Consider the following 12335-nt stretch of genomic DNA (forward strand, 5'->3'; position numbering starts at 1 on the left):
TCAGCATGAAACTGTACATAACACAGCACTAGACAGCAACATCAAACCATTAAAATATCAATACCAAACTACTACATCAGACTACGAAAAATTTGCACCAAAAGCACTCGAGCACCAAAAATCAGTTACAAACTGCACAAAAAATAGCCAGAAACTGCACCAAATTACACAAAAACTGCACCAAAAAACATCACCAAGCTACCCCAAACTGCACAAAAACAACACCAGACTTGACAAGGTTTTCTTTACTATAGCAGCGTCAATGAAGAAAAGAAGAGGGAAAAAGAAAATCAAGAGAGAGTAACTGAATTACAAAGTTTGTTAACGGTGTCTATAAAAAGTAGATACAAACCAAACTTGACAAGATTGTAGATAGTTAAGGGACTATTTCTGTTAAGTGTATAGTTTAGGGACTATGTTAGACCTACTGTGATAGTTTAGGGACCATTTATGTCATTTTCTCGATATAAAACATCCCTTAACTTTGTAGAAGTGGTGAGTTTTGGTCTCCCTCTAAACAGAGTTACTAAAACTAGCGGAAAATGGGTTGTACGGTTTTTGTGCTGCTTGCTGTTTTTTCGTGATATTGATTATGAGTGGCAATGTGGAAGACGTAAATGGGAATTTGATTATGAGAAGAGAGAATGGTATCTTTTTGTTCTTAAAAATTTCAAGAATGATATTATGCCTAATGTTCAAAGGATAGTTTCTGAAATAGATTTTTCTTCTTCTTCCGGGAATTTTGTGAGGAAATGGTGGAAGAGGAGATACCTGTAAGTGTGGAGTTCTAAATTATTTACTTTTTTAACCCTTTTATGTTTTATGTTTTTCTTCATTTGTAATTGCGAAAGATATGGCGAAAAAATTAGAGGTCAAATCTTTAATCTCCGAGAATTAGTTTGACATTATGTAATCCAATTTCCAAAGAGATGTGAGCTGTCATCTATGTGTTTTACTTGTTTTTGAGTTAAACGAATGAAGGATGGAACCTTTCGTTAGAATCTCAAATTTGTTATGTATTTTGACCTTTTACATTTAATGAATTTTCTGAAAGGAGAGTTTTGGTAGCAGTAATTCTTCACTATGGACTGCAAACACAAAACGGTCCTCTTCTCTTTCATCAGTGGTTCTTTAGTTTACTTTAATCATTGCCGTTGTAGACTTTAGGCATTGCCGTTGTAGACTTTTGGCTTTGCCGTTGTAGACTTTAGGCTTTTTCCGTTAGTTTTCGTAACTCTGTTAAGAGATGGATCAAAGCTGTCCACTTTTACAAAGATGAGGGATGTTTTATATTTAGTAGTATACATAAACAACAAAGATACTCCTATATCCATACTTAAAGGACTATCTAAGTCTTTCCCTCAGATTTTTACTCTATCAAGCTAGCTATTCAACTATCATTTAGTATTTATCGATTGTTAACTGTCATTTTAATTATTCTCTTCCACTATCACTAATACAACACTAGTATATAATCTAAATTTAACATTTTAAGCATATCCAGTTAAATACAATTGATATGTTATATGGAATGCAGATAGCACTAATAATTGAAAAAAACTACATCTTCATGTAACTTTCAGAGGCACACCTTATGATAGAGAGCTTTCCATGCATTATCATCATTTGCAGCCTTCATCATAAGCGAATTTGTCATTGAAAGCCTACAAAGACTCGGATAATCCAAATAGCTCAACGCGTGCGTCGTGATTTCAGGAACAAGCTGCTCCATCATCGACGCCCCTGTCAGTTTCTCCGCAGCCACTGTCACAGGCACTTTCTCAACCATTTCTCCCTCAACACCACCTAAAACACTACTACTACTACTCCCTCCGTTCAAAACCGAAGTCTTTTCAAAACGTCCTCCTCCACAACTACCACGCGAACACACACAGTTACAGGAATCCTCTCCGCCCTTCGTCCGCACCGATTTTGATCGGTGAGTCAAAAAAGCGGCAGCGACGGCGACAAAGCAACAGATAAACGTGACGGCGCCGGAGAAAAAACTAATATCCATTCATAAGTCATGAAAAACTCGTCGTCGACGTTCATGAAAGGTCGATTAGGGTTTCTGAGAATTCAATTTTGAAACCCTATTTGTATTACTGAGTTCTAAAAATGGAGAGTGAGGAGAAGGGAAATTTGTTAACTGTCAAGGAAAAAATTCTTAAATTAAGGGGTCAAAGTGAAAATATACAAAAATAGTAGGGGTTGATTTGTAAACTGTTAACATGTTTTTAATTAAATAAAATGTCAATTTGATCATTTAATTCATATTTATATTGTATAAAAGTTTGTAACTCAGAATAAATTTAGATATATGGGTATTTGAAGTTTCATATTATTGAAATTTAGATACGTAAGTTAAAGGTAAGTTCCATTTTGCTTTAAGTTCATATGTTTTTGTTGAAACCACGTGTTTGAATTAATACTTTAAACTCGAGATTGATTGATTGTTAGAAGCATACTCGGACAGGCTAAGTAATCAACTGGGATTGGGAGGAGTTGGTTCAACGAAATTTGAGTAATATGATAATGTATTGAATTGTTAAACAAATTTGACTTGTTATAAAAGTTATAATTGAATTAATTTCACTAATTAAAAGTTTGTGAAAATTGTATGAAACAATGTTATTAATGAAAACGATGTTTAAAGCGATTAAAAATAGTATAAAATAGTTTTTTGTCATGTAAATGGTGTTCAACCTTCTACTCGATAGGTTGTCACTAAAAGTATTTGTAACGTAACAATTAATCAGGGAATGGAGAGCTGGACCGTTGCACTTTAATTGTGTGTCACCTCTCCATAATTGAGAAAGGGCATAAAATAATAAAACACCCAACATATGCTTCTTTTTTTTGGAGGAGCTCGATATTGGAGAAGGGTGAATTTTTAAAGAATTTCATCTTACATCTTTATTTTATGACTTTGTTACCCACGCATGAGCTACATGATGATTATAAAGTAGTGGGTATTTTTTATAATTATATTAATGGTGATTCAAATGACATTGAGGTCAAAGTTTATAGTCTAAAGAGCGTTCAGGCTTGTTTGTGGATGGGATGTTTCATTAGCATATGTGCAGGAACATCATTTCTTTTGATTTAGCTAATGAGAAATGGGATAATATGGAGAAGCCTTCGTATGAAGTAGGAGAGACTGAATTGTCTTTGGGAACGTTGGGTAGTGATCTTGGTGTCTTTTGTGATTACAACGAAACTCATTTAGGTGTTTGGGCAGTTGACACCCAATTTTGACCCTCCACAATGTATATTAATCACCGAGCTTCTTTAATTTCAAACGATTTAAAATAATTAGTTTTACAAAAAAAAAAAAAAACAAGTTATTTTTATATAATTTTTTCACTTTTGGAATTTTAGCATAATGTAATATTTTATGTATATAATTAGTATATTTTTTGAATAATCATCTCAAAAAGTTTTTATTTTAGTAAATATTTTATTAGATTAGTATAGCTTAAATTATAGTTATAATTTTGAGTTAATTAGTTTATAATTAAGTTAATTATTTTTATTTCGTTAATATTAATAAGCTCGTAAATTAATTATATTGATTCATCCTATTTCAATTTTAGTCGAATTCGCTAAATGAGTAAATTTTAGGTTTAGCAAACATAGAAATCATATTTGTATGCTATAACTATAGTTTGTATAATTGCGCTCCATAGTAAACTTTATGTTGGCTATGACTATTAATCTGTATATTTCGGTATACATATACATAAAAAATATGTATTTAGGTCTATTTGTATATTTCAGTATAGAATGGGTCCTGCATTTATATATTTCGGTATACAAATGGGTCATGCCTTTGTATATTTTGGTATACAAATGGGTCCTGCATTTGTATATTTCAGTATACAAATGAGTCCTGCATTTGTATATTTTGATCTATTTGTATATTTCGGTATACAAGTGGGATGACAAAAAACATCTAATGTTTACTACGAATTACAAATAAAAGAAACTATAGCTATATCATTTAATTTGAATTAATAGTTTGTTATTTCATACCATTTTTCCTTCTTTATTCCCAGACCCAAACCCTTTTTTTCATCCCAATTCCAATACATTCGCCCAGCCCAACTCAATTCTTCATACCATACTCAACCCAAGCCCATTCCAATAAAAAATACAACGCGTGCAACGACCCCACGCGTACGCGCTACCCTTCTTCTTCTTCAACGAACCAGTGAGCAAACCCGGACCTCGAGCCCAACAAATAGCGTCCTCCTCTTCTCTTTCCTTATCCTCTCGTACAAGAGCCGTTTGAGAATAGTGACGTGTCGAAATCTCCTTGCTCGATCGTCCTTCGCTCAAAATCAATGGCTCCATTCAAAAATCCGTTGAGGATTTGTACTATTTTGAAGCTGGCAACCTTAAGGGATTTTCTAATTCGAATTTGAAATTCAATCTCGTTTTCCCCCTAAGTTATGCCCTGAACTCCCTCTATATAAACCCTTTTACATTCATTGAAGTAAAAATATAGGGAGAGGGGAAGATAGTTCTACCATTAGAAAGGGAATTACAATTACAAGTAAAAAAAAAAAAGAGTAGGATTGAGGGCAATAGTATTCTGTTGCTAGAGTTTCTGGGTTAGCTGTTCGGTTCTGCCGGAATCCCTCGTGTGGTGGTGAAAGCTTCATAGTTAAGCTCGTGATTCCAGTTCCCTGCCCCCGAAAAGGTAACCTCATTTTTACCTTAACTCGTTTTAGTTGGCGTTTTATTTCTAATCAAGCGTTTACTGTTGAACTCTTGAGGCAAATTTATACTTTGGGGGTGGTTGATCAATATTATGTGTCCTCTTGCTTGAGCATTCTGTTGGAAAATGGTATTGATAGAGCGCATTATAATTCTTGTTCATATTGTTGACGATTTTAGTTATGTAAAACCGGTTATTCAGTGGAATTTTTTGACAGAATGGGGGCTCACTTTTGTTTGTTTTATTAGTCTAGATTCACACCCAAATCTTTGATGTGTTTTGATGTTACTGTACTAATTGAAGGCATTTGAACCTTACAGTGATGTCTCTAATTTCGTATCTTGTTTTCTCACTCTAGAATAATATTACTATAGCTAGAATGCTTTAGAATGATACCTTGGCTTTTGTTCAAAATTACAAAGTTACGTTCTCCGTAAAGTTTCATTTTTTAAGTCTAGTTTTTTTTTTTAATCGAGGATGTTGCAATCAGCTTCTCTTACTGCATTTTCAGCATCTATCTTCATCTGTTCGGTTTATTCTCTCATTGTATCAGTTGTAGTTCTTTATTTTCTTTAAAAATGTTTCTGTGGGGTGCTGTTGTTACTTCTTGCTGTGATGTGAAGTAAGACCAGCGATATTAAGTTGTAGAGGATAATATTTTTGCTCTTGATTCATACTCAGTCAAAGTCTCTTTGTTTAGTTCGGGTGCTTCTCTATGTAGCGATTTGTGATATCTAGTTTGATATCAACACTTTAGAAATCTATCATTTCATGCTTTAGTTTAGATTTCCCCGTCTATTATGGTGTAAGAAATGTTCTATTTATATAGATCTTACTAATATATTTGTTGCTCAATAGTTGCCGTAACTCATTTATAACAGTAGTATTTCTTTAGTCAAAACTTCAATTAATTTTAGTAGCTTAATTCAAATATTTCAATTAACATCCCTTTTCTTAAAATAAAATAAAAATTGTTCTTTGTTTAATTAAGACGGCTAAAAATGATTTATGCACAAATATGCAAAGAAGAACTATATCAGTTTGAGAAACAAATAATCAACAATCTAACCATGCTCCTTGCAGATTCAGTAATTAGAAATCCATTTGAAAGCATAAACTCTAAGAGTCACTCTCATACTTAACATCAAAACATTCCAATGGATTCCAGATAGTCAAGTGGAAATCACACAATGCTTATAACCTGTTCAAAGTTCAAACATTTCCATTCATAGGGGTGTAGATGATCGGGTTGGTTCGGGTTCCAAATCATTTGTGTAAAATTTGTAAATTTATAAACCAAATCAAACGAAACTAATAAAAAAATAATTCGGTTTGACTCGATTTGCAGTTTGGTTCGGTTTTCAGTTCAAAGTACACCCCTACTCAGAACCAACCCTTCTATCTCGGGCTAAATCCAAAAACCCTCTTCAAGCATAGTGCAAATCTAGTCCAGAAGCAATATAGTTTCAAAGTTGTTGTCTTTATTAAAACTGTGGGTTTCGGTGTTTATGCTCGTTGTTATTTTTTTAGCCTTCTATGCAGACAAATTGTAATTGAACAAGACTAGTATTAGAAACTTACTGGGATCAACATTTAGCAAACAAAACTAGTATTAGAAACTGTTTGCCTTGTTTAAGCAAAAAAAAACGAGCTCTATATCGATACCAGCTACATTTTGGGACATGACAAAAGGGCTACTCCGTTCAACTTAAGCAATCAACAAAAGCAAATATACAAAAAAAGTTAACTTATCGATCTGAAATGTCACAAGCAGTACTCATTGTAATCCCACAAGTGGGGTTTGGAGAGGATAGGATGTAAGCAGACCTTACCCCTATCCTTGGAACAACAATTTGTTACCAAAAAGCAGGCACTCACGTCAATCACATGATCATATTATGCTGCTGAAAAGTGTGATTTACATAACAAGAAACCATGACCTGCCTCTCTGCCTCGAGTAGATACAACGAACAAGAATCCCTGCACTCACCCGCACTTGGTTTCACTCTAGTGCTTCCTCAATTGAATGGCACACAACAAATGCAAATCAACAAATAGAACATACAGAGACTATTAACATTCATATATCAATATATAGTTGATATATAAGTGAATGCAGGTCTGTCAACTATTAACATCTTTTTCTACAAGGATTGGCTATTTTTCCTTTCAGTGATAGCATGCCGTATAGAGATAAGAGGCATTGAAATTTATAGACGTGAAGTATTAAATAAATCCCAACAGAGACAACACAAACACTAGGTGACAGATTTACATGTTGTTGGTGGGAGGTGACAAGTATCACAAGAAAATATACATCTAGTGATTAGCAGCAAGGACTTGTTCTATATTTGAAATAACAAACAAAAATTGAAAGAACTTGAAAAGAAAGTAGTCTTACCAATTATTTGCTTCTCAATTGTTTTGATCTGAGCTTTTTCCGCGTTTGTTTTGTTGCTTTCTCTGTTACTTCGGTTGAAAAAGGACAAACTAAGCTTTCGACATATATTGCCGCTCCATGGGGATATCTGAATGCGTCATCTTTTGAATTGTACATTATGGAAGTAATTGTTCTTAACGTCGCCAGCATTTCACCTTTATTTGACATGAACAGGGGCGGTCTGGGATCTGCTCTTGCTTGTATATTTGTTGTGAAAGTGTATTTTATCCATTAAAGACCACAAATAAGATTTCATCAAACTGGCATTATCTGTCTCTATTTGTGTAGATTTTGAAACAACTAGAAGTACTTGTCGAAAATTGCCTTTTCCACCAAATGGTTCATTGGCATCCATTATATCTCTAAAGCTCCTGTCAACTGTTTCAATTGTGTGGTGCTTGACCACCAACTATGAAACAAAAGCACACACTATAAATCCACCAGGAAGTTAATCATCCATGTTACTACTAGCATCAAAAGCACATATACATTATTTCAAATATTAATTATCTCAAATATACAACACGACGTTTGTTGTGATGTATTGGTGAGGGGATTTGTTGATGTCTATGATTTCTAATATAGATTCAGCAATTATAATTGTAAAGTTATAATTGAAACAACACCCCTTATAACAATAACACGATTGTCATCTCCAAGAAAGTAATATTCAACTCAAAAATAAGGGAAACAGGAGGCAACAAGATAAGTAAATGGTAGTGCATCATCAATAACAAGTAACAACAATGTGATAAATGCAGTTAAGCTGCTACTAACAAGAATCAACTAACAGCCAACCTTGGCTAGTCACAAATACTGTTTGGAATCTATGTAAAACTAACTTAAGAACGGCAATACATGCAAAAGATAGCTGATTGAGAACACGGCCAACTCTCTCCTTGTGATTGGTCATTCACAACCTTTTCGATGTCTAATCTGCAAAACAAGTTCAAAGCAGTTCAGGCTCGACAGTTGAAAAATAATACAACATGATCGCAATATTCCAAATATGAAACAAAAGACAATAATTTATCCACTAGGAAGTACATATCCCCCTTTGCTAAATTCAGAAGCTCCTTCCCGCCCGGGTTCACTATACTAATTAGCAAGGCAATGCATTGCCTGATACACTCAACTCAAACAGAGTCCTGTAGTGAAAGTAATTGAGCACCGAATTTCCACACAGTATCCAAAAACAGGCACGCATGTCAATCACATGATCGTATCATGCTGCCGAAAAGGAGTAGTTAGGTAATCTGCCTCGAGTAGATACAACGAACAAGAATCCCTGCACTCACCCGCACTTTGGTTTCTCTCTCTCGCTTCCTCAATTGAATGGCTCACAACAAATGCTAATCAGCAAATAGAACATACAGAGACTATTAACATAAGTGAATGATGGTCTGTCAAATTATTATCACCTTTTTTTACAAGGATTAGCTACTTTTCCTTACAGTGACTTGGGTCAAAATTCCAAAATATCAATACATAATTGATAGCATGACATATAGAGATAAGAGGCGTCGACATTTATAGACGTGAAGTATTAAATAAATCAATGAAGTGGGTTGAGAACCACGAGGTCTCAGGTTCAAATCCCAAAAGAGACAACAAAAACACTAGGTGATTTTTTCTTATCTGAATCTTGATAGACAGAGTTACATGGTACATGTTGCTAGTGGGAGGCGACAGGTATCGAAAACAAACAAACTATATACATAAGAAAATATACATCTAGTGATTAGCTGCAAGGACTTGTTCTATATTTGAACTAACAAACAAAAATTGAAAGAACTTGAGAAGAAAAAGTACTCTTACAAATTATTTGTTTCTCAATGGTTTTGATCTGAGCTTTTTCCGCCTTTGTTTTGTTGCTTTCTCTGTCACTTCAGTTGAAAAAGGACAAACTAAGCTTTCGACGTATATTGCCACTCCATGAAAGTCATTGCAGTTAATAACATGTGGATATCTGAATGCGTCATCTTTTGAATTGTACATTATGGAAGTAATTGTTCCTAACGTCGCCAGCATTTCACCATTATTTGACATGAACAGGGGTGGATATAAAACTTGCTTAATTGGATACGTGATGGTAAACTTCTTTATCCAAGACTCTTTAACCCCGTATCCATTCATAACCCAAACACCTAACTGAGTTTCGTTGTAATCCCTAAAGACACAAAGATCACTACCCAACGTTCCCATATACAAATCAGTCTCTCCTACTCCATATGAGGGCTTCTCCACCTTTTCCCATTTCTCATTAGCTAAATCAAAATAAATAATGTCCCTGCACCTACACACATCACCGGGATTAGGACCAAAAGTAATCGTATCCCAGTGAAGCTTCCCATTCACAAAAAAACCTGAATAACCTAATCTCATTTTTCTATTAGAGTCTGAAGTATTTAATATCTCCTCACCAATATAATCCACACTAGTCCAAGAATCACTTTTTAGACTATATATTTTGACCTCCCCACCATCTAAACCACAACGATTATAAAAAATACCCAGTACCTTATAATCGTCACGGAGCTCATCATATCCAAAACCATATTCGACATAGTACTTCTTCCATCTAGGTCTAATATCAGGCAAATTCTTGTGCATTCTAGTAGTTGGATTCCATAAAAGCGAACATTCTAAATAATCTGCAAGGAAAATCAATCCATTGCAAGAACCCAAAACATTGAAAAGTTTACTGTCGTTTTCAATGGGATACTTCAAGTCGAAAGCCTCAGTAACAGAGTCATTAAATAAAGACCTAAAAAGACATTCTTTGAAATTCCCCTTATAATATCTACTTTGACCATAAATAAGCACATGGTGGGTGTCTTCCTTGTTATTAGCTGATAAACTGAGATGGTTTTTGATAAATTGACGGCTAGAGATTAAAGTAAGCCAAAATTTCGATACAGACCTGAATTTCAAAAGGGATTTCACTGGAACCCTCAAAAGGATTTCAGTAATGAGTTCAGGTGGCAAGATTTCTGTAAAGTTCAAATCTTTCATTGAATTTGATGGAAATTGAGCTCTTTTTCTGCGATTGGAGGCTTTAGAATCCGTTTGAGTTGCAGAAATTGAGTTGTGATTACAAAAAAAGGCTCAAATATGGGCAGAGCGGTGTTAGAGTTTTGTCTTGATTTTCTTACCATATTTTAAGTTTTATTTTTTGTTTAAAGGAAAATCAAAGTATAACCATAAATACTTGAACTTTTTCTGAAAGGAAAATATAATCTCTTCCATATTTGATTTATTCTTTCTTGAGAGAAAAAAGTTGGAACTTTATAATTTGAATATCATTCTTCTCATATCAATAACACAATAGTATCCATAATATAGACGTTTAAGAGTTTAGTTTACAGGGATATTATTCTCCCAATAGAGTTTATACTTTTTAATATTAGTTTTCAATATGTAGGTCGCGTAAGTCGCTTGACCAAACCATATTAATAATATGTTTTTAGTATACTTTTATTTGTTGTCTGATTTATTAACCATATGATTTGTAATTGTTAGCTTCCGCTGCCCTAATCACTTTCGAACCCAACAGGCGGATGCGGGGCGGGGTGGGTGTAAGGCTATGCGGGGCCGAGCGGGTTCAAGGTTGTGCAGGGTGGGTTGAAGTGGGTTTTCTTAAAACTAATACGGGACGGGTATATGTGATTTTATGCGGGTTCAACCTTAATTTTAACTTTTTACATGTAATAAGAGTGATAAAACATTATTTATTAAGATATTTTTTTAAAAACCATTAGAATATTCAAGATAGTAAATGAAATTTATTATATGTTCTCAATTGACCTCTAAAAAATAATTTTTTAAGTCATTATCTATTAAATTAATACAACTTAATAAAAAATGAATTTTATTTTTAGTATCAAATTAACTAGAAAAAGAAAAATATTAATAAAATTATGCAGGGCGGGTCTATGCGGGTTGAAAATGCAAAAAAGTTGTTATGCGGGGTGGATTAAAAATTTTGCGGATTAAGGTCAACCCGCCCCTCCCCCGCACCGCATCACCCCATTGCCATCCCTAATCAAACTTTGAGAAAGCCTTTTTTTCTCAAAGTTCGATGACATATTTGAGCTTTTTTCCTACTTTTATTTATACTAGTTTCTGAACACGTGCGTTGCATGTGTTTCAAACAAGTAGTATACACGATAAAAGTTATATTAAAACCATAGTGTAATCAATAACGAAAAAAAGGTACAAACTAAAATTGATGAACGTAACACTCATCCAATTTGAATGACTTCTTCGTTGAGCGATAAATGATTAATTACTATCAGAACTACAAAATTGAATAACTATATTTAGTTAGATAAGTAAAATGAATAAAATGAGTTACATTTTAGTTTTATTAGGTGCAAATATTTTGTTTATAAAGAAGTATTAGTATTAAATATTTGCACCTAATAACATTAAAATGTAACTCATTTTATACATTTTACTTATCTAACTAAATATAGTTATTCAATTTTGTAGTTCTGATAGTAATTAATCATTTATCGCTCAACGAAGAAGTCATTCAAATTGGATGAGTGTTACGTTCATCAATTTTAGTTTGTACCTTTTTTTCGTTATTGATTACACTATGGTTTTAATATAACTTTTATCGTGTATACTACTTGTTTGAAACACGTGCAACACACGTGTTCAGAAACTAGTTGTTATAATAAAATGAACCTGAAAAAAGAACTGGAGGCTAAGATTTCCTATATTCACAACTTCACGTAAGCAAAAACTAAATTATATGAACCTGATATTTAGTTGATTGTTTTTTTTAACCTCCTCATATTTTATTTTTGGTAAAATACATAGATAAATACTTAAATTTTGCCTCAATTATCCGTTTGATACTAAAATTATGTATCCAGTGATCATCTAAATACATTAACTTAATTATAATGTCTCTTAAACACAAGTATCTGATGTAGAGAATATGTATCTCAAAATCAATTTTGAGTACACGAAATTTTATTTTTACCTGTATTTTCTCTTCTTTTTTTTTTAATCTAGAAAGGACCTTGATTTCTGTAACATCTGGCAATTTGAAATAAATATGAATTATTATAATTAGGGATAAGGGTCTAAAAATTATCCCAATTTTGGTCGGATTTGCTGTTGCGATACCAAATTTTCATAAGGACCTATTACCTCCCC

At 33.5% G+C, this 12335-nt stretch overlaps 2 protein-coding genes and 1 long non-coding RNA gene across 3 annotated transcripts in view; 1 reads left to right on the forward strand and 2 right to left on the reverse strand.

Annotated features, from left to right (window-relative positions):
• Positions 1-2139, reverse strand: part of LOC102579181 (F-box protein SKIP8) — a 7763-nt gene extending 5624 nt beyond the window's left edge. Inside the window, exon 1 of the mRNA XM_006343773.2 lies at positions 1592-2139. Within this exon, the coding sequence (XP_006343835.1) occupies positions 1592-2017 (426 nt within the window). The 5' untranslated portion in view covers positions 2018-2139. The remainder of the gene's footprint in view (positions 1-1591) is intronic.
• Positions 2140-4110: 1971 nt separating this feature from the next.
• LOC102579505 (uncharacterized) lies at positions 4111-5507 on the forward strand. The gene is made up of 2 exons (XR_367011.2): positions 4111-4705; positions 4782-5507. It is a non-coding gene; the product is annotated as an uncharacterized lncRNA (long non-coding RNA).
• A 3477-nt stretch (positions 5508-8984) lies between these two features.
• Positions 8985-10178, reverse strand: LOC102580828 (F-box/kelch-repeat protein At3g23880-like). The gene has a single exon (XM_006343950.1). It carries the CDS (start codon positions 10176-10178, stop codon positions 8985-8987), a length of 1194 nt encoding a protein of 397 aa, XP_006344012.1.
• Between the last annotated feature and the right edge of the window lie 2157 nt (positions 10179-12335).

Source organism: Solanum tuberosum, unplaced genomic scaffold (genome assembly GCF_000226075.1).
Source record: "Solanum tuberosum cultivar DM 1-3 516 R44 unplaced genomic scaffold, SolTub_3.0 scf00048, whole genome shotgun sequence".
Classification (NCBI taxonomy): domain Eukaryota; kingdom Viridiplantae; phylum Streptophyta; class Magnoliopsida; order Solanales; family Solanaceae; genus Solanum; species Solanum tuberosum.